General features: G+C 48.1%; 1 protein-coding gene across 4 annotated transcripts in view; it reads left to right on the top strand.

Moving 5' to 3' along the window:
* LOC140404293 (leucine-rich repeat-containing protein 49-like) overlaps positions 1–27,578 on the top strand; it is a 216,432-nt gene that overhangs the window by 52,535 nt on the left and 136,319 nt on the right. For all 4 annotated transcript variants that reach the window (XM_072492615.1, XM_072492614.1, XM_072492616.1 and 1 more), the window contains exons 8-10: positions 10,456–10,599; positions 21,370–21,431; positions 25,540–25,687. In XM_072492615.1, coding sequence (XP_072348716.1) covers positions 10,456–10,599; positions 21,370–21,431; positions 25,540–25,687 — 354 coding nt within the window. The remainder of the gene's footprint in view (positions 1–10,455; positions 10,600–21,369; positions 21,432–25,539; positions 25,688–27,578) is intronic.

The following is a 27,578-nucleotide window of genomic DNA, read 5'->3' as shown; positions in this document are numbered from 1 at the left end:
ACAGCGTACGAGTATGGGGAGAAGGCGAGCCGGATGCTGGCGCATCAGCTACGTAGGAGGGAGGCGGCGAGGGAAATTGAAGGAATCAGGGATAGAGGGGGGAACATGGTGTGGAGTCCGGCCAAAATAAATGAGGTCTTCAGGGATTTCTACGGGAACCTGTACAAGTCAGAATCCCCGGAGGCGGGGGAGAGGATGCGGCGGTTCCTGGACCAATTGAGGTTCCCGAGGGTGGAGGAGGGACAGATTGAAGGTTTGGGGACCCCGATCGGGATGGAGGAGCTGGTTAAGGGGTTAGGGAGTATGGAGGCGGGCAAGGCCCCAGGGCCGGATGGGTTCCCAGTCGAATTCTATAGGAACTTTGTGGAACTGTTGGGTCCGTTGTTGGTGAGAACCTTCAACGAGGTGAAGGAGGAAGGGATTCTTCCGGGCCACTAGGATTGAGGATTGTGTCCCGGGATGATAAATGAGGACAGACTGAGTTTGTGAAGGGCAGGCAGTTGAATGCAAACGTGCGGAGGCTCCTGAATGTGATCATGATGCCCTCGGATGGGGGAGGAGGTGGAAGTGGTGGCAGCAATGGACGCGGAGAAGGCCTTTGATCGGGTGGAGTGGGATTACCTGTGGGAAGTGCTGGGCAGGTTTGGGTTCGGGGAGGGGTTCATAGGATGGGTCAAATTGTTATACCAGGCCCCGGTGGCGAGCGTATTGACGAATCGGCTGAGGTCAGAGTACTTCAGGTTGTACCGTGGGACGAAGCAGGGGTCCCACCCTGTCCCCCCTGTTGTTTGCCCTGGCAATTGAGCCGCTGGCTATGGCACTAAGGGAGTCTAGAAACTGGAGGGGGTTGGTCCGGGGAGGGGAGGAGCAACGGGTCTCGTTATATGCAGATGACCTGCTTTTGTATATTGCAGGTCCAGTGGAGGGGATGGCAGAGGTCATGCAGACCCTTAGGGAGTTTGGAGACTTCTCAGGATATAAGCTCAATGTTGGGAAGAGTGAGCTCTTTGTGGTGCATGCGAGGGGTCAGGAGAGGAGGCTGGAGGAGCTGCCGCTCAAGAGGGTGGAGAGGAGTTTCCGGTATTTGGGTATCCAGGTGGCCAGGAGTTAGGGGGTCCTGCACAAGCTCAACTTGGCGCGGTTGATAGACCAGATGGAGGAGGACTTTAGGAGATGGAACGTGTTGCCACTCTCCCTGGCGGGTAGGGTGCAGTCCTTTAGATGACGGTCCTCCCTAGGTTTTTAATTCGTGTTCCAGTGCCTGCCTATTCTCATCCCTAAGGCCTTTTTCAAACCAGTGAGCAAGAGCATTATGGGGTTCGTATGGGCAAGTAAGACCCCGAGGGTTAAGAGACTGTTCTTGGAGCGCAGCCGGGGGTGGGGGGTGGGGGGGGGGTGGGGGGGGGGGGGGTGGGGGGGGGGGGGGGGTGGTGGTGGTGGTGGCTGGCGCTGCCGAATCTGTGTAGCTACTACTGGCCAGCTAATGTGGCAATGATTCAGAAGTGGGTAATGGAGGTAGAGGAGGCGGCGTGGAAAACCCTGGAGGCGGCGTCATGTGTGGGTACTAGCCTGGGGGCACTGGTGACAGCACTGTTGCCGCTACCGCCGACGCGGTACACCACGAGCCCAGTGGTGGCGGCGACATTGAGGATCTGGGGGCAGTGGAGATGGCACAGGAGGGAAGTGGGGGCCTCGGTTTCGTCCCCGATACGGAACAACCATAGGTTTGCACCGGGCAGGATGGATGGCGTATTTCTAAGTTGGCATCGGGCAGGAATTAAAAGGATGGGGGACCTATTCATTGACGGGACTTTTGCCAGTCTGAGGGCGCTGGAGGAGAAATTTGGGTTACCCCTGGGAAATGTCTTCAGGTATATGCAGGTCAGTGCGTTTGTGAGGAGGCAGGTAGGGGAATTTCCGCTGTTGCCTGCCCGGAGGATACAGGACAGGGTGATTTCGGGTGTGTGGGTCGGAGAGGGTAAGGTCTCGGCGATTTACCAGTAGCTGCAGGAGGTGGCGGAAGCCTCGATGGAGGAGCTGAAGGGCAAGTGGGAGGAGGAGCTGGGTGAGGAGCTGAAGAGGGCCTGTGGGCAGACGCCCTGGGCAGGGTTAATTCCTCCTCGTCTTGTGCCAGGCTCAGCCTGATGCAGTTTAAAGTGGTGCACATGGCGCATATGACAGGGGCGATGATGTGTAAGTTTTTTGGGGTAGAGGAGAGGTGTGTGAGGTGTTCGGGGAGCCCAGCGAATCACGCCCATATGTTCTGGGCGTGTCCGGCGCTTGAGGGGTTTTGGAGGGGCTTCGCAAGGGCTATATCCAGAGACTTGGATACACGGGTAAAACCGAGCTGGGGGATAGCAATATTTGGGGTGTCAGACGAGCCGGGAGTGCAGGAGCCGAAAGAGGCCGGAGTTCTGGCCTTTGCCTCTTTGGTAGCCCGGAGAAGGACCTTACTAATGTGGAGGGGCGCTAAGCCCCCAAGTGTGGAGATTTGGATCAATGACATGGCAGGGTTTCTCAGGTTGGAGAAGATAAATTTTGCCTTGAGAGGGTCTGAACAGGGGTTCTCCAGGCGGTGGCAACCGTTTCTAGACTTTCTCGTGGAACGTTAGGTGGAGGTCAATGGCAGCAGCAACCCGGACGGGGGTGGGGGGGGGGGGGGGGGGGGTTCTTGTTTTGGTTTATGTAAGGGACGTTTGCCCCATTTTTGTTCTTAATTTGTTAGATAGTTTAATGGTTAGAGGATTAAGTTGCTTTGTGTGTTGGCGTAATTACCTTTTTATTTCTCTTTTGTATATTTTCTTTCCTTTCTGGAGTGTTTTGGAAAAAATTTGAATAAACATATTTTTTTTTTAAATGGATGCAGAGAAGGCTTTTGATTGGGTGGAATGGAGGTATTTATTTGAGATCGTGGGTAGGTTTGCGGTTGGCCCGAAGTTTGTGGCATGGATGCGCTTGTTATATGTAGCTCTGATAGTGGATGAAAAATGGGACGAGGTCACAGAGTTTTGGACTGCAGAAGTACAAGAGAGGGGGGTCCGCTGTCGTATCAGGCGGTCAGTGGAGTGGAAGGGGATTGTGAGGGGGTCAGTGGAATGGAGGGGATTGTGAGGGGGTCAGTGGAGAGGCGGGGATTGTGAGGGGGTCAGTGGAATGGAGGGGGATTGTGAGGGGGGTCAGTGGAGTGGAGGGGCATTGTGAGGGGGTCAGTGGAGTGAAGGGGGATTGTGAGGGCGTCAGTGGAGTGGCGGGGATTGTGAGGGGGTCAGTGGAATGGAGGGGGATTGTGAGGGGGGTCAGTGGAGTGGAGGGGCATTGTGAGGGGGTCAGTGGAGTGAAGGGGGATTGTGAGGGGGTCAGTGGAGAGGCGGGGGATTGTGAGGGCGTCAGTGGAGTGGCGGGGGATTGTGAGGGGGTCAGTGGAGTGGCAGGGGGATTGTGAGGGGGTCAGTGGAGTGGAGGGGGATTGTGAGGGGGTCAGTGGAGAGGCGGGGGATTGTGAGGGCGTCAGTGGAGTGGCGGGGATTGTGAGGGGGTCAGTGGAATGGAGGGGGATTGTGAGGGGGTCAGTGGAGTGGAGGGGCATTGTGAGGGGGTCAGTGGAGTGAAGGGGGATTGTGAGGGGGTCAGTGGAGTGGCGGGGGATTGTGAGGGGGTCAGTGGAGTGGCAGGGGGATTGTGAGGGGGTCAGTGGAATGGAGGGGGATTGTGAGGGGGTCAGTGGAGTGGAGGGGGATTGTGAGGGGGTCAGTGGAGTGGAGGGGATTGTGAGGGGGTCAGTGGAGTGGAGGGGGATTGTGAGGGGGTCAGTGGAGTGGTAGGGGGATTGTGAGGGGGTCAGTGGAGTGGAGGGGGATTGTGAGGGGGGTCAGTGCAGTGGCAGGGGGATTGTGAGGGGGTCAGTGGAGTGGAGGGGATTGTGAGGGGGTCAGTGGAGTGGCAGGGGTTTGTGAGGGGGTCAGTGGAGTGGAGGGGATTGTGAGGGGGTCAGTGGAGTGGAGGGGGATTGTGAGGGGGTCAGTGGAGTGGAGGGGAATTATGAGGGGGTCAGTGGAGTGGCGGGGATTGTGAGGGGGTCAGTGGAGTGGAGGGGGATTGTGAGGGGGTTAGTGGAGTGGAGGGGGATTGTGAGGGGGTCAGTGGAGTGGCAGGGGGATTGTGAGGGGGCCAGTGGAGTGGAGGGGGATTGTGAGGGGGTCAGTGGAGTGGAGGGGGATTGTGAGGGGGTCAGTGGAGTGGCAGGGGGATTGTGAGGGGGTCAGTGGAGTGGCAGGGGATTGTGAGGGGGTCAGTGGAATGGAGGGGATTGTGAGAGGGTCAGTGGAGTGGAGGGGGATTGTGAGGGGGTCAGTGGAGTGGCAGAGGGATTGTGAGGGGGTCACTGGAGTGGAGGGGGTTTGTGAGGGGGTCAGTGGAGTGGAGGGGGTTTGTGAGGGGGTCAGTGGAGTGGAGGGGATTGTGAGGGGGACAGTGGAGTGGCAGGGGATTGTGAGGGGGTCAGTGGAGTGGAGGGGGATTGTGAGGGGGTCTGTGGAGTGGAGGGGGATTGTGAGGGGGTCAGTGGAGTGGAGGGGGATTGTGAGGGGGTCAGTGAAGTGGAGGGGATTCTGAGGGGGTTAGTGGAGTGGAGGGGGATTGTGAGGGGGTCAGTGGAGTGGAGGGGATTGTGAGGGGGTCAGTGGAGTGGAGGGGGATTATGAGGGGGTCAGTGGAGTGGCGGGGATTGTGAGGGGGTCAGTGGAGGGGGATTGTGAGGGGGTCAGTGGAGTGGAGCGGGATTGTGAGGGGGTCAGTGGAGTGGAAGGGGATTGTGAGGGGGTCAGTGGAGTGGAGGGGGATTGTGACGGAGTCAGTGGAGTGGAAGGGGATTGAGGGGGTCAGTGGAGTGGAGGGGGATTGTGACGGAGTCAGTGGAGTGGAGGGGATTGTGAGGGGGTCAGTGGAGTGGAGGGGATTGTGAGGGGGTCAGTGGAGTGGAGGGGGATTGTGAGGGGGTCAGTGGAGTGGAGGGGGATTGTGAGGGGGTCAGTGGAGTGGAGGGGGATTCTGAGGGGGTCAGTGGAATGGAGGGGGATTGTGAGGGGGTCAGTGGAGTGGAGGGGGTTGTGAGGGGGTCAGTGGAGTGGAGGGGATTGTGAGGGGGTCAGTGGAGTGGAGGGGGATTGTTTTTTTTTTATAAATGTTTTATTGAAAATGTTTTCCCAAACAACAATTTTTCCCCTCTTACAAAGCAAACGCAACAATAACAATACAGAAATTTTAAACAATACACAAGTAACAAAACCCCTTTATCTTTGACCTAAACTAAACCCCCCCCCCCCCTCCCCCTGGGTTGCTGCTGCTGGTCATCTGTCTTCCCTCTAACGTTCCCCTAGGTAGTCGAGAAATGGCTGCCACCGCCTGGTGAACCCTTGAGCCGATCCTCTCAGGGCAAACTTTATCTGCTCCAGTTTAATAAACCCCGCCATATTGTTTACCCAGGCCTCCAGTCCGGGGGGTTTCGCCTCCTTCCACATGAGTAGGATCCTGCGCCGGGCTACTAGGGACGCAAAGGCCACAACGTCGGCCTCTTTCGCCTCCTGCACTCCCGGCTCTTCCGCAACTCCAAATAGAGCTAACCCCCAGCCTGGTTTGACCCGGGCCTTCACCACCCGCGAAATCACTCCCGTCACTCCCTTCCAATACCCTTCCAGTGCCGGGCATGCCCAAAACATATGTGCGTGGTTTGCCGGGCTCCCGCCACACCTCCCACATTTGTCCTCCACTCCAAAGAACCTGCTCAATCTTGCTCCCGTTATGTGTGCTCTATGTAGCACCTTAAATTGAATCAGGCTAAGCCTGGCGCATGAGGAAGAGGAATTTACCCTGCTTAGGGCATCAGCCCACATACCCTCCTCTATCTCCTCCCCTAGTTCTTCTTCCCACTTTCCTTTTAGTTCGCCCACCGACTCCTCCCCCTCTTCCCTCATCTCTCGGTAAATCTCTGACACCTTGCCCTCTCCGACCCACACCCCTGAAAGCACCCTGTCCTGTATCCCCTGTGTCGGGAGCAATGGAAATTCCCTCACCTGTTGTCTAGTAAATGCCCTCACCTGCATATATCTCAAGAAATTTCCCCGGGGCAACTTATACTTTTCCTCCAATGCTCCCAAGCTCGCAAAAGTCCCATCTATAAATAAATCTCCCACCCTCCTAATTCCCAACTGGAACCAGCTCTGAAAACCTCCATCCATTCTTCCTGGGGCGAACCTATGGTTGTTCCTGATTGGGGACCCCACCAGGGCTCCACTGTCCCCAGATATTCAATGTTGCCGCCACCACCGGGTTCGTGGTAAACTTTTTAGGTGAGATCGGTAGCGGCGCCGTCACCAGCGCCTCTAAACTCGTCCCTTTACAGGACTTTCTCTCCAGTCTTTCCCACGCCGCTCCCTCACCCTCCATCATCCATTTACGTATCATTGCCACATTGGCGGCCCAATAGTAATCGCCCAAGTTCGGTAGTGCCAATCCTCCTCTGTCCCTACTACGCTGAAGGAACCCCCTCCTTACTCTCGGAACTTTCCCTGCCCACACGAAGCTCGTGATGCTCCTGTCTATTTTATTAAAAAAGGTCTTAGTGATTAGTATAGGGAGACATTGAAATACAAATAAGAACCTCGGGAGGACCATCATCTTAATTGCTTGCACCCTGCCCGCCAGCGATAGAGGCTGCATGTCCCACCTCTTGAAGTCCTCCTCCATTTGTTCTACCAACCGTGTCAGATTAAGTCTGTGCAAGGTTCCCCAGCTCCTAGCGATCTGAATCCCCAGGTATCGGAAGTTTCTTTCCACTTTCCTTAGCGGCAAGCCTTCTATCTCTCTACTCTGGTCCCCTGGATGTATCACAAATAATTCACTCTTCCCCATGTTTAGCCTATACCCCGAGAAATCCCCGAACCCCCTCAAAATTCGCATAACCTCAATCATTCCCCCCGCTGGGTCCGACACGTATAACAATAGGTCATCCGCATATAACGAGACTCGGTGTTCTTCTCCCCCTCTAATCACCCCTCTCCATTTCCTGGAGTCTCTCAACGCCATGGCCAGAGGTTCAATTGCCAACGCGAACAACAATGGAGACAGCGGGCATCCCTGTCTTGTTCCCCTATATAGTCGGAAATACTCCGATCTATGTCGACCTGTAACTACGCTTGCCGTTGGAGCCCCATAAAGAAGTCTAACCCAGCTAATAAACCCGTTCCCAAACCCAAACCTCCTTAACACTTCCCATAAATACTCCCACTCCACCCTATCAAATGCCTTCTCTGCGTCCATTGCCGCCACTATCTCTGCCTCCCCCTCCACTGGGGGCATCATTATCACCCCTAATAGTCGTCGCACGTTAACATTCAGTTGTCTCCCTTTTACGAACCCTGTCTGGTCTTCGTGCACCACCTGGAGGGGGATTGTTAGGGGGTCAGTGGAGTGGAGGGGGATTGTGAGGGGGTCAGTGGAGTGGAGGGGGATTGTGAGGGGGTCAGTGGAGTGGAGGGAGATTGTGAGGGGGTCAGTGGAGTGGAGGGGGATTGTGAGGGGGTCAGTGGAGTGGAGGGTGATTGTGAGGGGGTCAGTGGAGTGGAGCGGGATTGTGAGGGGGTCAGTGGAGTGGAGAGGATTGTGAGGGGGTCAGTGGAGTGGAGGGGGATTGTGAGGGGGTCAGTGGAGTGGAGGGGGATTGTGAGGGGGTCAGTGGAGTGGAGGGGGATTGTGAGGGGTCAGTGGAGTGGAGCGGGATTGTGAGGGGGTCAGTGGAGTGGAGGGGGATTGTGAGGGGGTCAGTGGAGTGGAGGGGGATTGTGAGGGGGTCAGTGGAGTGGAGGGGGATTGTGAGGGGGTCAGTGGAGTGGAGGGAGATTGTCAGAGGGTCAGTGGAGTGGAGGGGGATTGTGAGGGGGTCAGTTGAGTGGAGGAGGATTGTGAGGGGGTCAGTGGAGTGACGGGGATTGTGAGGGGGTCAGTGGAGTGGAGGGAGATTGTCAGAGGGTCAGTGGAGTGGAGGGGAATTGTGAGGGGGTCAGTGGAGTGGAGGGGGATTGTGAGGGGGTCAGTGGAGTGGAGGGGGATTGTGAGGGGGTCAGTGGAGTGGAGGGAGATTGTCAGAGGGTCTGGAGTGGAGGGGGATTGTGAGGGGGTCAGTGGAGTGGAGGAGGATTGTGAGGGGGTCAGTGGAGTGACGGGGATTGTGAGGGGGTCAGTGGAGTGGAGGGGTTTCTGAGGGGGTCAGTGGAGTGGAGGGGTATTGTGAGGGGGTCAGTGGAGTGGCAGGGGATTGTGAGGGGGTCAGTGGAGTGGAGGGGATTCTGAAGGGGTCAGTGGAGTGGCAGGGGGATTATGTGGGAGTGAGCAGGGAGCACCAGTTGTTGTTGTATGCGGACGACCTGTTGTTTGTGTCGTACCCGCTGGAGAGTATGTGTAGGATCATGGGAATATTGGAGAGGTTTGGGGCCTTCTCTGGGTATAAGTTAAATGTCAGGAACAGCGAGGTGTTTCTGGTGAATGCGGCGGGGCTGGGGGCCAACTTGGGAATGTTACCACTCAAGGTAGCTAGGGAAAGATTCAAGTATTTGGGGATTCGGGTGACGAGGGAATCGGCTACGATGCACAAGTGGAATTTGACAACATTGGCTGAGGAGATTAGGGGGGATTTCAAGAGATGTGATACATTACACCTGACACTGGCAGGGAGGGTGCAGGTTGCGAATAGGAATGTGCTGCCAATGTTCCTGTTTATTTTCCATACCTTCCTGATCTTTCTCCCAAAGGCCATCTTTGAGAAATTGGAGACCGTGATTTCAGTTTATATGGGCGGGGAAGGTGCTGCGGGTAATGAGGGCCCGGCTACAGAGGCAGAGGGGTAAAGAGGCCCGTCTACAGAGGCAGAGGGGTAAAGAGGGCCCGGCTACAGAGGCAGAGGGGTAAAGAGGGCCCGGCTACAGAGGCAGAGGGGTAAAGAGGGCCCGGCTACAGAGGCAGAGGAGTAAAGAGGGCCCGGCTACAGAGGCAGACGGGTAAAGAGGGCCCGGCTACAGAGGCAGACGGGTAAAGAGGGTCAGGCTACAGAGGCAGAGGGGTAAAGAGGGCCCGGCTACAGAGGCAGAGGGATAAAGAGGGCCCGGCTACAGAGGCAGAGGGGTAAAGAGGGCCCGGCTACAGAGGCAGAGGGGTAAAGAGAGCCGGCTACAGAGGCAGAGGGATAAAGAGTAAAGAGGGCCCGGCTACAGAGGCAGAGGAGTAAAGAGGGCCCGGCTACAGAGGCAGAGGGGTAAAGAGGGCCCGGCTACAGACGCAGAGGGATAAAGAGGGCCCGGCTACAGAGGCAGAGGGATAAAGAGGGCCCGGCTACAGAGGCAGAGGAGTAAAGAGTAAAGAGGGCCCGGCTACAGAGGCAGAGGAGTAAAGAGGGCCAGGCTATAGACGCAGAGGGATAAAGAGGGCCCGGCTACAGAGGCAGAGGAGTAAAGAGTAAAGAGGGCCCGGCTACAGAGGCAGAGGAGTAAAGAGGGCCTGGCTACAGAGGCAGTGCGGTAAAGAGGGCCCTGCTACAGAGGGAGAGGCAGAAAGGGGGGCAGGTGCTCCTGAACCTGCTGCACTTCTATTGGACAGTGAATGTGGAGAAGGGAGACGATGGTGGGGGGGGGAGGAGTGGGTTAGGATGGAGGAAGAGTCCTGTAGGGGATCCAGTTTGAGGGCCATGTTGATGGCTCTGCTGCCATTAGGTCCAGGGAAGTGTACAGGGAGCCCGGTGGTTCAGCCGACAGTCAGGGTGTGGAATCGGCTGAGGAGGCACTTTTAAGTTGGAGGGGATCCTCAAATCCAAACAGTGCAGAAGGAGGCAGTTTGGCCCATTGAGTCTGCACCGACCCTTCAAAAGAAGACCACCCTATCTAGGCCCTATTCCCCCACCCTATTCCTACAACCCTACCCTAAGGGGCAATTTTAGCATGACCAATCCACCTAGCCTTTGGACTGTGAGAGGAAACCGAAGCACCCGGGGGGCAACCACGCAGACACGGGGCGAATGTGCAAACTCCACACGGACAGTCACCCACGGTCAGTATTGAACCTGGGTCCCTGACACTGTGAAGCAGCAGTGATAACCTCTGTGCCACTCAAGTTCCAATTTTATCAAGCCTAAAATCCAGACCCTGCTAGGTCTACAACAAATGCATTGCATCTGAAGTGACTTGATCCATTTTTGAAACAAGTTGAGGTGTTGTTGAAGAGCAACTCCTCTCTATAATTGTGTTTCACATTAATTTGCTCACTTTTCCAGATTAGCAATGCACCAATACTTTGTTTTCCTTCTTATATTTGATTTATCAGTGAGAAAGCCAAACATTATATATTTTTCCTTGCTAAATGTTTCTATGGCTGTGTGAAAACCTGTGCTAATGTTAAGTTTGGCTTTATTTACAGATCTGTAGACTGGAACACATTAATCATTTAACTGAACTTCGAGTGCTTAACCTTGCGGGTAACTTCATTGTTCATGTTGAAAACATGAGTGGCCTTGATTCACTGACAGAACTCAATCTTAGAAGGAATCGCATTGAATCTGTGGTAAGATTACTTATGGGTTTTCTAAAACACTTCAACATGAAGCAGTCATGGATTACATTTGCATTTTCACAAAATGTACTTGGTCGATTGAAATATTCCCATTCAATTACTCTCGGGTTTTCTAAAACACTTCAACATGAAGCAGTCATGGATTACATTTGCATTTTCACAAAATGTACTTGGTCGATTGAAATATTCCCATTCAATTACTCTCATCTCCTACCTATGTCTCTATAAAGCAAACTGTTTTCCTCCTCCTGCTGATCTGATGGTCAGTGGAAATCTCATAATACGGATTCTGTTTTTTCATTTTAGTGGTGTTCATTGTGTCACTTTCTACCTCCCACAGAATCAACTTCATTTTCCTTCTAGGTGTTCCTTATAGTCCTACTACAGAGGCCCACCTCTTTTCTGTCCACTCATATCTGTTTCGAATAAAATATACTTGCAATGTTTGTTTACTGGTTGACATTCTTTGGAACCAATCATTTTTCTGATATTAAGGGAAAACCATAGAAAATAGGAGCAGGTGGAGGCCCTGGGAGCCTGCTCCGCTATTCATTATGATCATGGCTGATCATCCAACTCAATAGCCTAATCCCACTTCCCCCCCATATCCTTTGATCCCCTTGTCCCAAGTGCTATATCTAACCTCTTCTTGAAAACATACAATGTTTTGGCCTCAACTACTTTCTGTGGTAATGAATTCCACCGGCTCACGACTCTCTGGGTGAAGAGATTTCTCCTAATCTCTGTCCTACCACCCAGGTTATTCTCTCTTCCAACCTCATCCATCGGGCAGGAGATACACAAAATGAGAACAAGCACTGACAGATTCAAAAGCTACTTCTTCCCTGCTGTGACCAGACTACTCAATGACCCTCCAATGGACTGAACGGATCTCTCCACGTACCTTCTCTACTGAGTAGTACTACACTCCGTATGCTTCACCCGATGTCAATGTATTTACATTGTGTATCTGTCGTATGTCCTATGTTTTTCATGTATGTAACGATCTCTTTGGATCAATATTTTTCACTGTACCTCGGTATACGTGACAATAAATCCAAATCCTAAATGGCCTACCCTGTATTCTCAGACTGTAATAATAATCTAATAATCTTTATTGTCATAAGTAGGTTTACATTAACACTTATATGAAGTTATTGTGAAAATCCCCTCGTTGCCACATTCCGACGCCTGTTCGGGTACACAGAGGGAGAATTCAGAATGTCCAATTCACCTAACAAGCCCGTCTTTCGGGACTTGGAGGAAACCGGAACACCCGGAGGAAACCCATGCAGACACGGGGAAAATGTGCAGACTCTGCACAGACAGTCACCCAAGCCGGGAATCGAACCAGGGACCCTGGCGCTGTGAAGCAACAGTGCTAACCACTGAGCTACCATGCTGCCCACAATGAGATTTCCCCTCATTCTTCTGAACTCCAGTGAATAGAATCATTTCTTATTTATTTTAAAAATAAATTTAGAGTACCCAAATCATTTTTCCAATTTAAGGGGCAATTTATCATGGCCAATCCACCTAAACTGCACGTCTTTGGGTTGTGGGGGAGAAATCCACACAGACACGGGAGAATGTGCAAACTCCACACGGACAGTGACCCAGAGCCGGGATCGAACATGGGATCTTGTCGCCGTGAGGCAGCAGTGCTAACCCTGCGCCACCGTGCTGCCCCCAGTGAATAGATTCATAAGCAATTCGATCTCTTCTCATACATCAGTTCTGCTATCCCAGGCATCAGTCTGGTAAACCTTCGCTGCACTCCCTCGAGAGCAAGAACACCCTCCCTCAGATAAGGAGACCAAAACCGCACACAATATTCCGGGTGTGGCCTCACCAAGGCCCTGTATAATTGCAGCAAGACATCTCTGCTCCTCTTCTCAAATTCTCTTGCAAAAAAGGCTAGCATACTATTTGCCTTCTTTACAGCCTGCTGTACCTGCATGCTTACCTTCAGCGACTGGTGTACGACGACACCCAGGTCTTGTTGCGCATTCCCCTCTCCTAATTTATGGACATTCAAATAATATTCTGACTTCTCGTTTTTGCTACCAAGGCAGATAATCTCACATTTATCCAATTTATACTGCATTTTTCTTTCATTCGTCCATGAGGTGTGGGCATCGCTGGCTGGGCTGGGCCATTTGTCCATTCCTGAGGGCATTTAAGAGTCAATTACATTGCTGTGGGTCTGGAGTCAGATGTGGGCCAGACCAGGGAAGTATGACAGATTTCCTTCCCTAAAGGAAATTCGTGAACCAAATGTTTTTTTTATGACAATGGTTTCATGATCATCATTAGACTTTTAACTCCAGACCTTATTGAATTAAAATTCCACCATCTGCCCTGGTGGGATTCGAATCCAGCTCCCCAGAGCATTACCCTGGGTCTCTGGATTACTAGTCCAGTGACAATACCACTACACCACCACCTGCCCACTCACTCGACCTGTCCAAATCGCACTGAAGGATCTCTGCATCCTCCTCACAGCTCACCGCCCCACCCAACTTGGTGTCATCTGCAAATCTGGAGATATTACATTTTGTCTCCTCATCTAAATCATTAATATGTTTAACTTGCTGGAAATTTTTAAAGATGTGACAGAGAGGGTTGATGAAGGTAATGCTACTGATGTGGTGTACGTGGACTTCCAAAAGGCATTCTATACAATGCCTCACAGCAGATCTGTGAGCAAAGTTATAGGTCCTGGAATAAAAGGAACAGTAGCAACATGGATAAAAAGTTGGCTGAGTCAAGGAAGCATGGTGGCACAGTGGTTAGCACTTCTTCCTCACAGTACAAGGGACCCTGGTTCAATTTCAGCCTTGCGTGACTCTCTCTATGGTGTTTGCACGTTCTTGCCATGTCTGCGTGGGTTTCCTCCGGTTTCCTCCCACGATCCAAAGATGTGCAGGTCAGGTGGATTGGCCATAATAAATTGCCCCTTTGTGTCCAAAGATGTTCAGGTTAGTTGGGGTTGAGGGGATAGCATATGGTAGTGGGTCTAGGTAGGGTGCTCTTTCCAAGGTTTGGTGCAAACACAATGGGCTGAATGGCCTCCTGCACTGTAGGGATTCTATGGATCGGAAGCAGAGAGTAATGGTGGATGGGTATTTCTCGGTTGGAGGAAGGGTTGTAGTGGGGTTCTCCGCAGTCAGTATTGGAACCCTTGCTCTTCCTCTTATATATTAATGACCTGAATTTGGTGTGCAGGGGACAATTTCAAAGTTTGCGGATGGTACAAAACTTGGAAGCATTGTAAACTGTGAGGAACACAATGTAGAACTGCAGAAGGACAGAGACAAGTTGGTTAAGTGGGCATTAGGTGGCAGATGAAGTTCAGTGTGGAGAAATGTGAGGTGATTAATTTTGGTATTATCAGTCAGGCTCGCAATGTGGCTCACTCACACAAGCTAGATTCACACACAGGGCCCTCTCCTTTACCAATAGGAGTGTGTCCACACATTATGCCTTTCCCAACCAAACAAAAGCTTGGGCGCCTGCCATTCCCTGGTTCATTCTCCGTGGCAATGCCATGATAAATCAGAATATCCCTGCCTGATTTGAATTTGAAACAGAAGCTTGGCAGTTTAACTATGACAAAAACAGAAAATACTGGTCAATCTCCGCAATCTCAATAGTTAACAGTTCTCTGCTGCAGTCTCCATGGCAACACTTCAACTAATCAGAGTCCACTTTCCAACCAAACATCACACTCTTATGCAGTATAAGTTCTGTTCCTTTACTGTTGTCTGTTTTTGCGTCGATGTCCTGATGAGCTTAAGATGAAAAGCTTTGATACGTAATATAAGCTCCTTTATCGTAATACATGAGACAATTACTAGGAAACCCAATAGGAAAATAAGGAGAAATTTATTTCCTCAGAGAGTGAAATCATAGAGTTTTACAGCACGGAAAGAGGCCCTTTGACCCATTGCACCTGCGCTAACCATGAAGCACCAGCCTATTCGAATCCCATTTTCCAGCACTTGGTCCATAGCGTTTTATGCAGTGACATTTCAGGTGCTGATCTAAATACTTATTAAAAGTTGTGAGGGTTCCCACCTCTGCCACCTTTTCAGGCAGTGAGTTCCAGATTGCAACCACCCTCTGGTTGAAAAAGTTTATCCTCACATCTCCTCTAAACCTCCTGCCCAATACCTTAAATCTCTGACCCCTGGTTATTGAGCCCTTCTCTAAGGGGCAAAACACCCTCATATCCACCCTATCTATGTCTCTCATAATTTTATACACCTCAATCAGGTCCCCCTCAGCCTTCTCTTCTCCAGGGAAAACAACCCTAGCCTAATCAGCCTCCCTTGATAGCTGAAACGCTCCAGTCCATTCAATATCCTGGTGAATCGCCTCTTCACTCTCTCCAGTGCAATCACTTCTTTTCTATAGTGTGGTGACTAGAACTGCACCAAGTACTCCAGCTGGGGCCTAACCAGTGTTTTATACAGCTCCAGCATAACCTCCCTGCTCTTGTATTCAGTGCTTCGGTTAATAAAGGCAAAAATCCCATCGGCCTTCTTAACAACCTTATCAACCTTCCCTGCTATCTTCAGAGATCTGTGAACATGCACACCAAGGTCTCTTGATCTTCTGTACATCATAGGGTCCAACCATTCATTGTATATTCCCTTACCTTGTTAGTCCTTCCAAAATGCTTTACGTTTCATGGTTAAATTCAATTTGCCATTCTTCCGCCCATCTAACCAGCCGTCTATATCATTCTGTAATCTACGGCCTTTCTCCTCACTATTTACCACACTACCAATTTTTGTGTCATCTGCGAGCTTACTCTCCACACCTCCCACATTCACATCCAGATTATTAATGCACACTACAAACAACAAGGGACCCAGCACCAATCCCTGTGGAACACCACTGGTCACAGCCACAAAAACAACCTTCAATCACCACCCCTCTGCCTCCTACCACTGACCAATTTTGGATCCAGTTTACCAAATTGCCCTGGATCCCATGGGCTCTTACCTTCTTCATCAGCCTCCCATGTGGAACCTTGTTGAAGGCCTTACGAAAGTCCATGTAGACTACATCAACCGCATTACCCTCATCTACACACCTAGTCACCTCCCCAAAAAATTTAATCAAATTTGTCTCTTTGACAACACCATGCTGACTATCCTTGATTAACCCTTGCCTCTCCAAGTGGAGAGTAATTCTGTCCCTCAGAATCTTTTCCAGTTGTTACCCTACCACTGAATGTTAGACTCACTGATCTGTAATTTCCTGGTTCATCCCAACTTCCCTCCTTGAATAATGGCACCGTATTAGCTGTTCTCCAGTTCTCTGGCACTTCTTCTGTGGCCAGAGAAGATTTGAAATTTTTGTCAGAGCCAATGCAATCTTCTCTCTTGCCTCGCACAGCAACCTGGGAGACATCTCATCTGGCTCCGGGGATTTATCCACTTTAGGCCTGTTAAAACTGTTAATACCTCTTCCCTCTCAATGTTAAGTTGTTCAAGTAAATGCTGGTTTTATATCTACATCATCCTTTTCAATGAACACAAATGCAAAGTACTCATTTAAAACCTCACTTATACCTTCTGGTGCCACACACAAATTGCCACGTGGGGCCCTAATGGGCCTTACTCTTACCCTGGTCAGCCTCTTGCCCTTGATATACTTATAAAACACCTTTGGCATTTCCTTTATTTTACCCGCCAGCCCTTTTTCAGGCCCCCCCATCGCTCTCCTAATTTCTTTCCTAAGTAACCCCTTACACTTTCTATATTTCTTCTGCTGTTTTGAGCCCTCTGTGTCTGCCATAAGCCTCCTTTTTCCCCCCCTTATCCAACTCTGGATGTCGCTTGACATCCAGGGTTCCCTTGTTGCTCCCACTCTTCACTATCATGGAAACATATTGGCCCTGTAGTTCTCTGTTTTCTTTTTGAATGAATCCCACTGTTCTGGTGTAGATTTTCCAACAAGTAGCTACTCCCAGATAACTTTGGACAAATCCTGTCTTATTTTGTTAAAATTGGCCCTCCCCCAATTAAGAACCTTAATTTCCGGTCTACCTTTGTCCATTTCCTTAACTACCTTAAATTCTACTGAGTTATGGTCACTGTTTCCAAAATGCTCAATCTCTGCAAGGCACAAAACCTCATTCACTTGCCTGGCTTCATCCCCTAGTAGTTAAAAAATGGAAAATGGTTGAATTAAGCTTAAATGCTTTCTTTGAAATCTTTAGAATTCTCTATCATAGAAGGTTGTGGAAACTCGACGTTGAAGACCGAAATCAATAAATTCCTGAATACCTATGACATCAAACGATATGAGGATAGTGCGGGAAAGTGGAGCTGGGGTAGATGAAGAGCTACGATCTAATTGAATGTTGGTGTAGATTCAACGGGCTGAATGGCCTACTTCTATGTTCCTAAAAAGAAACCAGACGAGTACATCACAGAAATTTGAAGGATACGTTGAAATGCTGAGATGAGGGAAATGGAATGGGTGGAGACTCATGTGGAGTAGAACGTGAGCAGAGATTAGTTGAGTCAAATGGCCTCGATCTGTTTTAATATTTTACACAACAGACTCCAATTCTGTTTATTTTTTGTTTTAACTGAAACATATTGAGTTCCTTTGTTTACTTTTGAATTGAGTAGAACGCATTTATTTCTCGCTGGTGCTGTGGCTAGTAATTTTACAAATTGCATATTCCTTACTGATTGTACTCTGTGGGATTGGGTGTGGACCTTAGATATTTATTGGAAAATAACCAATAGTTTTATGATTTTGATAGAGGGTCATTGCTTCCTCCCTGCAGCTACATTTCTTTGTACCAGTCTGCCAGTCAATCCTCGTATTGATAAACGGCTGCCTTGGAGCTGCCTGCAGAGAATGTTCTTGACCTAGATTTTAACTTCTGTCAGCATTTCTTAAATTAAAATCTTTGACATGCTTCTTCAAGTACCGATTACACTCTATAGATGAGTTCATTGTCTGGTCTTACAATTGGAATGTTTTTGACAGGTTTCACAAATGATGATGGAACTGAAATTGCCAATGTATTAGCTGAGAATATGGAACAACTGCGTAAAGATAACAGTGAGAAAGAAATTGGTTCTGAATAAAGTAGGCAAATGCAAGGCAGACAAATCATTAGCTGTGATGGTATGCATTCCAGATTGTTAGGAAAAACAGTCAGAAAAGATAGAAAAAATAACTCCAGGCAGAATCTTTCAATATTCCTTGTATGTGCTATGCAAATGGAGAAGTTAAACATTAGTTGGACCACTCGGGTGAATAACACACTGCCTCATGGATCACTCGGGTGAATAACACACTGCCTCATGGGCCACTCGAGTAAACACCCAGTGCCTCATGGGCCACTTGGGTAAATACCCAGTGCCTCATGGGCCACTTGGGTAAACACCCAGTGCCTCATGGGCCACTCGGGAAAACACCCAGTGCCTCATGGGCCACTCGGGAAAACACCCAGTGCCTCATGGGCCACTCGGGTAAACACCCAGTGCCTCATGGGCCACTCGGGTAAATACCCAGTGCCTCATGGGCCACTCGGGAAAACACCCAGTGCCTCATGGGCCACTCGGGAAAACACCCAGTGCCTCATGGGTCACTCGAGTAAACACCCAGTGCCTCATGGGTCACTCGGTAAACACCCAGTGCCTCATGGGCCACTCGGGTAAATACCCAGTGCCTCATGGGTCACTCGAGTAAACACCCAGTGCCTCATGGGCCACTCGGGTAAATACCCAGTGCCTCATGGGTCACTCGGGAAAACACCCAGTGCCTCATGGGCCACTCGGGAAAACACCCAGTGCCTCATGGGTCACTCGGTAAACACCCAGTGCCTCATGGGCCACTCGGGTAAATACCCAGTGCCTCATGGGCCACTCGGGTAAATACCCAGTGCCTCATGGGTCACTCGAGTAAACACCCAGTGCCTCATGGGCCACTTGGGTAAACACCCAGTGCCTCATGGGCCACTCGGGAAAACACCCAGTGCCTCATGGGTCACTCGAGTAAACACCCAGTGCCTCATGGGTCACTCGGTAAACACCCAGTGCCTCATGGGCCACTCGGGTAAATACCCAGTGCCTCATGGGTCACTTGGGTAAACACCCAGTGCTTCATGGGCCACTCGGGTAAACACCCAGTGCCTCATGGGCCACTCGGGTAAATACCCAGTGCCTCATGGGTCACTCGAGGAAGCAGAACAGTGGCTCATGGGTCACTCGAGTAAACACCCAGTGCCTCATGGGTCACTCGAGTAAACACCCAGTGCCTCATGGGCCACTCGGGGAAGCAGCACAGTGGCTCATGGGTCACTCGAGTAAACACCCAGTGCCTCATGGGTCACTCGAGTAAACACCTAGTGCCTCGTGGGTCACTCGAGTAAACACCCAGTGCCTCATGGGTCACTCGAGTAAACACCCAGTGCCTCATGGGCCACTCGGGGAAGCAGCACAGTGGCTCATGGGTCACTCGAGTAAACACCCAGTGCCTCATGGGCCACTCGGGGAAGCAGCACAGTGGCTCATGGGTCACTCGAGTAAACACCCAGTGCCTCATGGGTCACTCGAGTAAACACCCAGTGCCCCATGGGTCACTCGAGTAAACACCCAGTGCCTCATGGGTCACTCGAGTAAACACCCAGTGCCTCATGGGTCACTCGGGAAAGCAGCACAGTCGTGTCTCTTGTGTTCAGCTGTTAAATAATTTGTGTGTATAACAACTGTTGCTCTTTTTGGGACACTCACTGGGTAGTAGCGACACTTGCTTTTGAAGTGACCCTGACATTAATCTTGACCACTTCAGCCAAGTAGTGATCAATTAGCCATAATTCTTCAAGGAAGTTTCTGCCTTGACACTATTGTTATGTATTATCTGAGGAGTGGGAGCGTTAATGAGGCTTTACTCCTGATCCAGGTTTTTGGGAGATGACTTAAAAAACTTAATTGATTTCATGAAATTGTGGGAACCTTTCTTTGATTAAAGTGGCTGGCTCATAACCCCGTAGTCTAATGTGTGTTGGTCAGAATGTTTTTGAAACTGGTTGTTTCTAAAATTGCAGTTAGCTTTGTAATTAAGATGTGGAACTGTGATCATTCTTTCTGGATGTTCTAACTCGTATATTGAATATCCATAGATTCATCATGTGGAATTTCTCCCTGTGACATGGTGCAAGTTAGCAGCAGAGAGTGGAGGGTTGTTTGGGTAGTGAGGCCTAGCCCTGCCTAAATGCTCAACCTGAGCCTCCATTCCATGCTCCTGTGAGGACTGTCCTGGCTTGTCCCTCACTAGCCTTTCAGTGGAGTATAAATACTGGCATAGATCAGTTGCTGTGAATGACCTGTGCTATAAATTTGAGGTAACCTAGGTCTTGGTCTGCGCTGATGTTTACAACACAGTTACTATATCAATCTTCTGGTTATTTCTGCCCTTTTAGTATTTTGGTGATGCAGCATCACTGGCAATTTGCAGCAGGACATTGATGGGCACCTTCCTGACACCATCAGGGAGACATAGAACATTACAGCGCAGTACAGGCCCTTCGGCCCTCGATGTTGCGCCGACCTGTGAAACCACTCTAAAGCCCATCTACACTATTCCCTAATCGTCCATATGTCTATCCAATGACCATTTGAATTCCTTAGTGTTGGCGAGTCCACTACTGTTGCAGGCAGGGCATTCCACGCCGTTACTACTCTGAGTAAAGAAGCTACCTATGACATCTGTCCTATATCTATCTCCCCTCAATTTAACCCATGTCCCCTCGTGCTAGACATCACCATCCGAGGAAAAAGGCTCTCACTGTCCACCCTATCTAATCCCCTGATCATCTTGTATGCCTCCATTAAGTCACGGATGCAAGCCTCGCCTCGCTGGAACATTCCTGGAGAATTCAGCAAAGATCTTAGAATAATATAATATTCTTTATTATTGTCACAAGTGGGCTTATATTCTGAGAATTCAGAATGTTCAATTCAACGAACAAGCGCGTCTTTCGGGACTTGTGGGAGGAAACCGGAGCACCCGGAGGAAACCCACATAGACATGGGGAGAACGTGCAGACTCCACATAGACAGTGACCCAAGCCGGGAATCGAACCCAGGACCCTGGCGCTGTGAAGCAACAGTGCTAACCACTGTGCCGCCACGTTGCCCTGATTTATAAAATAAATCTTGTGTTCTCAACATCACAGAATTTATTTACATGTTTTGTTTATTGTTTTGTTACTTGGTTTTGATATGTATTACTTATGTTATATAGACCTTTTGCTTTTGAACTAAATATAAAAAATATAAAGCTCCACTGACATGAATGAATAAATAGCATATAGAACTGAAAACACATATGCCACTGCTTTTTTTACGGGGGTACAACAAAATTATAGCCAGCAGTTCAATAGACAGGGCTGTTTGTGAGTGGCAGCTTTAAAAGCCAATTGATGGTCCTGCACACTGATTATTCCGGTTTTTTCTGCGTCTGAAATGCTGATGCAGCAGTCTGCTCCTCCTCAGAGCCCATGCGGTGAGAGAGGAGCTGCATCCCTACACTTTACCCAGCAAATACATCAGCTTTAGTACATCTCCTGCAATGCTTAGTTACAAGCAGGAAGCACAGCTCACTGCAAGCAAAAACCAATGAAAAGACTGCAGTAAATGGAGCTGCAGGAACCCATCCAAAGGCTGCTGGGATGTTCAACACATTATTGCTGACGACTCCCTGTTCATTTTTCCTTTACAGAGAGATGCAGACACATTACCTCGTCTCCAAAGATTCTTCCTCAGCTTTAACAACATATCCAGGTAAGAGCTACATTTTTTTTTTTCATTAAAAACACTGGTTACTCTCAAAAGCATAAGTTTTCACTTTGTTAAGGTACAGAACCCTTTCTTATTAGTAGGTACAGAATATCTTCAGAAACATTTTTGCATTTCACCCCTCTCGATGCATTTCAGTCACTACAAAATATTAGTTAACTTGAGACAATATTGATTAAATTTAATGATTTTTTTCAAACGTGCCTACCTTTATTTTGGATCATTACTGCCTTACATACTCAGCTATAATTTTAATTGCTCCGAAATTTCAGTCCGAGCATGTTCCCTGCACACATTTATCAATGACTCAACGAAGGGCATTTACAGACTAGGAATTGTGCAGCAACAGACAAATGCTCCTATTTTGTTATGCAAATGCATATTTTAGTACACACAGCATTAAGCATTATTTACTATCAATATTAAAATTATCTGCCTTTGCACAGTTTGTTTATTTGTTATGAAATGATCATTGACTAAATTGTACACCAGTTAGGCATTTATCCACATTTGTAACATGTAGGATGTGGCTAATAATGTTCTAAATTTATTACTAATCATCACTGAACGTTGATGTGGGTACAAAGCAGTGAACTATAACAGGAATGTCTTGTCGAAACAATTTGCTTTTAAATCTGAATGTTCCAAATAACTTAATTCAAATTTAAATTTGTGCACTGATATTAATTTGCAATAACCTAACATCTGAAGTTACCTTTATTTATTGTTTGTCACGTGAAGGTCATGTGTTGAACCAGAAATGAATTTGTCCATTTAAGGGACAAATTGAATGAGATTTCTTGAGTGTCATCTATATTTTAGAGCTGATCATGGACAGCCATCTTTCCATTAGCAGTTCCATTATTGAAAATACTGCTCCATAATGCATGATATCACCAAGATTCAAGAGAGTAGGAGAAAAAGATTGAAGGACATCAGGAAATTATATTTCACTGATATGGAAATCTGGTGTTATAAAGGTTGTATATTGTGGAAGGCAGGAAAGACAGAGGAATTTTATAGATAAATTGAGAAGGCTGTTTTAGAAAAAATGACTTCATTGAGTTTATTAATCGAGGAATAGAGTATAAAAGCAAGGAAGCTATGCTAAATCTTTATGAAATGCTGGTAAAGCAGGAACTGAAGAATTATTTTCAAATCTAGGCACTACATTTTAGGAAGAATATTAAGCCTTAGAGATTGCAGAAGAGATTTAGTAGAATGGTGTCAGGGATGAAGAACTTGAGTTATACAGAGTGGCTGACGCGCTATTCTCCTTTGAGAATGGAAGATTAAGAGAAGGTTTGGCAGAGGTGTTCATGATTTCTTCAGATGAAGGATTGGGAACCAGAGGTGACATGAGAAACATTTTTGTTCTGTGGTGAGGTTGTTAGGCTCTGAAACACTGCATGTAAAGGTGGTGGAACGCAATGGTAACTTTCAAATGTGAATGGGAAAAGAATATCGGACTATGGAGAAAGAGACAATCTGATAGCTCTTCCACAGACTTAGCGCAGGTGAGCTGAATGGCTTTCTGTGTTGTATCATTCCGACATTCTATGGTTCTTTAAGAACTGTATTCCACAACATATTTTAAAACTTTGGGAGTGAAGCTTCCCCAGTGGCTCAGTGAGTTTATCCATATCCCAAACCAGTTTCCATTCTATGTTGTGTGAGTCGACATTAGTTGGGAGAATTAGCCCAGCTCTCTGGGGGATTAGCAGGGGATACATAACAGGAGTTCTTGCTCCTAATTTGTATATAGTGGTCCTTTCTGGAATAGCACGGCGGAGATTAGATGAGGACAAGATTGGGCTTGGCTGTGCTGCTCAAGACACAACAGCTAGTCAATACTCATTGTCAAACCTGATTTATTGCATAATGACTGTTTCGGCAAGATACTAGAAACAAAGTCTTTTATGACTTCTTACCTAATGGAAACATTTTAATAGATATTTCACTATGGTTAGCTGCATGCTGTTGTCTTCATGACTGACCTATGTATATAATACTGACAGTTCCCTTCGCCAACTACAGTTCTGTGCAGAGCTAACCCCCATCTTAGATTCATTAAAAGGTCCATCAGGCTGATTTGGGGGATGAAAAAATTGTCTTATGAGGAAAGGTTGAGCAGGTCGGATCTATTGGAGTTTAGAATAATGAGAGGTAATCTCATTAAAACAGATAAGATTCTGAGGTGGCTTGACAGGATAGATGCTCAGAGGATCTTTCTTATTGTGGGGGAATTGAAACCGGGGAGCTTAGTTTAAGAGGTCTCCCATTTCAGATGGTAATGAGGAGGAATTTCTTCTCCAAAAGGGTGGTTCATCCTCGGAATTCTCTTCCACAGAAAGCAGTGGAGGCTGGGACATTGAATATATTCAAGATTTTTGATTGCCATGGGAATCGAGGGTGATGGGACTTGGGCAGGAAAGTGGAGTTAGGGCCACAATTAGATTAGTCACGATCTCATTCAATTGGGTAGCAAGCTAAAGGGCCGAATTGCCACCCAACATACCTTCTTTCTCCACAGTGAGCGATTTATTTAAAACCTGGACTTTAGTGTAAGTCCAATGTTATTAAATCCACCTGGTTCACTGATGCCCTTTCGGGTGGAAATCTGCCATCTTTTCATGGCCTGGCCTATAGTGACCCCAGGCCCACATCAATTTGGCTGATTCTTAACTGCCCTTGGAAATAGCCTGCCACCCACTCAGTTCAATGGCAATTAGGGACGCTGGGCAACAAATGCTGGCTTTGCCAGTGACACCCACATCCCAAGAATGAATAAAGAAAAAAAAATCTGTACCCAAATCCATGTATTCGTCTGAGTTCCATATTCCTTGATACCTATTGGTCTCCGTCTTGAAAGTTCCAGATGACCCAGTGTAACGTGTTGGAGGAGCCTGTTCCAGATTTCCACTTAACTTCTCCATTCAGTCCAAAATTGCTTAATTCTAATATTAAGTTTGTTTTGAATTTCCCCATCTGAGGAAATTATTTCTCTGGACAGTGTTGAATACTTTATCATATTAACGCCTAAATTTGATCGCCCAAGATTTCCACCAGCTGGAGGCTAGGTATTCTGTGGCGAGTCGTTTACCTCCTAAATCTCCAAAGTGTTTCTACCTTCTTCCAGACAAGACAGGAGTGTCATGAAGTTTTAAAAAATAAATTTAGAGTACCCAATTATTTTTTTCCGATTAAGGGCCAATTTAGCATGGCCAATCCACCTAAGCTGCACATCTTTGGGTTGTGGGGGTGAGACTCATGCAGACACGGGGAGAATGTGCAAGCTCCACAAAGGAGTGTCATGAAATACAATCCATCTGCCTGGATAAATGCAGCTTCAACAGTACTCAAGAAATGTGGCATAATCACATTTGACTGGCACTCCATCCACTAACTTAAACATGCACTTCCTCCACCACTGGTGCACTTTGGCTACCACATGTCCTGTCCACATGATGCACTGCAGCAATTCACTTAGACTTTTTCACAGCACCTGTGAAACCTACAACTTCTCCCACCCAGCCTAACAAGGGAAACCAGTATGTGGAAACATCATGATCTTCAAGTTCATCTCCAAGCCAAACATCCTCAGTATTTTAACGGCACAGCTGTAATGGTTCTAAAATGTGGCATTCTACCACGTTCTTGGATGGAATGAGGAATGGATGTGGCCAGAGACACTTGCATTCAGAGAATTTCAGGAAGGTGTTGGTTTGGTATTTGTTAGTTCTGCAGGACACGGACTCTAATTTAGAAGTCAGATTATTGGCTGTGTGAAGTGGAGTGATTAGATTTAACCCTTAAAATCACATTATGTAAATGACCACAAAATAGTCCTGTTGAATTAACGCAATGTAACATAAGAAATTACCATGAAAAGTGGAATGACTGCCACTCGCACAAAGGTATACTACGGTAGAGAAATTCTGCTCTTTCTTGATAGTCCGAGTTCCTGATGGTGTTTTTTCTAATCTCCAGAGAGAATCATAAGTCTTTTTCATATAAATTCATTGCTACTAGCATTGACTTTTACCTCACCCGAAGTGGGATCTTTCTAATTAAGTATTTTTTCTAAATACAGATTTGAGGACATTGCTTGTCTGTCAGACTCGTTATCACTCTCTGAGGTTACTCTAGATGGCAATCCCATAGCTCAGGAGTCATGGTACAAGCATACGATTCTCCGACACATGCTGCAGCTCCGTCAGCTAGATATGAAGAAAATCACAGTGAGTCAATTATCCTGACCATGTTATTTGGACTTTGGCCTAAAGTCCCATCAATTTAATTGCATTGAGTTACAATGCTTTAATAATTGAATATTCTGTTTTTGTTTTTTTTGCCTCAACCATTAACCTCTTTATGGCTATAATTTTGGGACTTTGGGATTGACCAGTTTGATTGCAGGATAGAAATCTGATTGAAAAGGAAATTGAAGCACAACTGTAACATTGACAGAAATAGAGCGCACACATTTGGGATGACTAGGACATGGCAAAATATTTTACTCAGGCTAGGAGCTTGAGCTGAATTTGGTGTCAAATTCTTAGTATAGAATAATAAGTTAGCCATTAGATTTGATTGCTCCACCTCCACTGAGTTCAGGAGCCTTAAACTGGACCCAGCACAATAGTCCACAACTCGATGTGCATCTTGGCTTGCAGTGTGGGCCATCCTTATTTACTTACTGAGGGGTGCCCAACCAACCTTGACCATTAATAAAAGTATTTTTCCAAACGCAAACTTCATGTGGGTACAGTCCCTCGCAACCATCTAAAACACCAAAAATATTCCATAGGCTGCCCTGTGGAATCCTTGGAATATTAGAAAGAAGGATTGGTTTGGTTCTGTTATGTTCTCATGCTGCAGGTCCAAACCTGCTTTCATGTAATCGCACTAATTGGATGTGAAACTCACCCTACTGAGGACATTGAAATATGTTTTTAAAAATTAATTTATAGGATGTGGGTGGCGCTGGTTCATCCAGCACTTATTACCCATCAGAAGGCGGTGGTGATCTGCCTTCTTAAATCGCTGCAATCTGTCAGGTGTAGGTACACCAACAGTGCTGTTAGGGAGGGATTCCAGGATTTTGCCCCAGCAACAGTGAAGGAGCGGTGATATATTTCCAAGTCAACATGGTGAGTAACTAGGAGGGGAACCTCCAGGAAGTGGGGTTCCCAATCAGGCTGCTTTGTCCTGGTTGGTGTCGAGCCTTTTACTGTTGTTGGAGCTGCACTCATCCAGGCAAGTGGAGAGTATTCCACCACACTCCTGACTTGTGCCTTGCAGATGGTAAACGGGCTTTATGGGGTCAGGAGGTGAATTACTTGCCATAGGATTCCTAGCCTTTGACCTTCCCTGGTAGCCACAGTATTAATGTGGCTGGTCCAGTTCAGTTTCTGATCAATGGTAACTCAAGATGTTGATTGTGGGGGATTCAGCGTTGGTAATGCCATTGAATGTCAAGGGGTGGTGGTTAGATTCTCTCTTGTAGGCAATAGTCATTGCTTGGCACTTGTGTGATGCGAAAGTAACTTGTACCAGCTATGACTCCAACCAGCGGAGAGTTTCCCCCCTAATTCCCATCGACTCCAGTTTAACTAGGGCTCCTTGATTCCATACTCGGTCAAATACTATCTTGATGTCAAGGGCAGTCATTCTCACCTCACCTCTGGCATTTCAGCTCTTTTGTCCATGTTTGAACCAAGGCTGGAATGAGGTCAGGAGCTGAGTGACCCTGGTAGAACCCAAACTGAGCATCCGTGAGCAGGATATTGCTGAGCACGTGCCGCTTGATAGCGCTGTTGATGACTCCTTCCATCACTTTGCTGATGATGGTGAGTAGACTGATGGGGCTGTAATTAGCTGGGTTGGATTTGTCCTGTTCCTTGTGTACAGGACACACCTGGGTAATTTTCCACATTGCCGGGTAGATGCCAGTGTTGTAGCTGTACTGGAACAGCTTGGCTAGGGGTGTGGCAACTTTTGGAGCACAAGTACTATTGCTGGAATATTGTCAGGGCCCATAGCCTTTGTAGTATCCAGTGCCTTCAGCTGTTTATGGATGTCACATGGAGTGAATCGTATTGGCTGAAGACTGACATCTGTGATGTTTGG

Source organism: Scyliorhinus torazame, chromosome 30 (genome assembly GCF_047496885.1).
Source record: "Scyliorhinus torazame isolate Kashiwa2021f chromosome 30, sScyTor2.1, whole genome shotgun sequence".
Lineage (NCBI taxonomy): Eukaryota > Metazoa > Chordata > Chondrichthyes > Carcharhiniformes > Scyliorhinidae > Scyliorhinus > Scyliorhinus torazame.
This window is presented reverse-complemented; position numbering and strand designations above follow the sequence as displayed.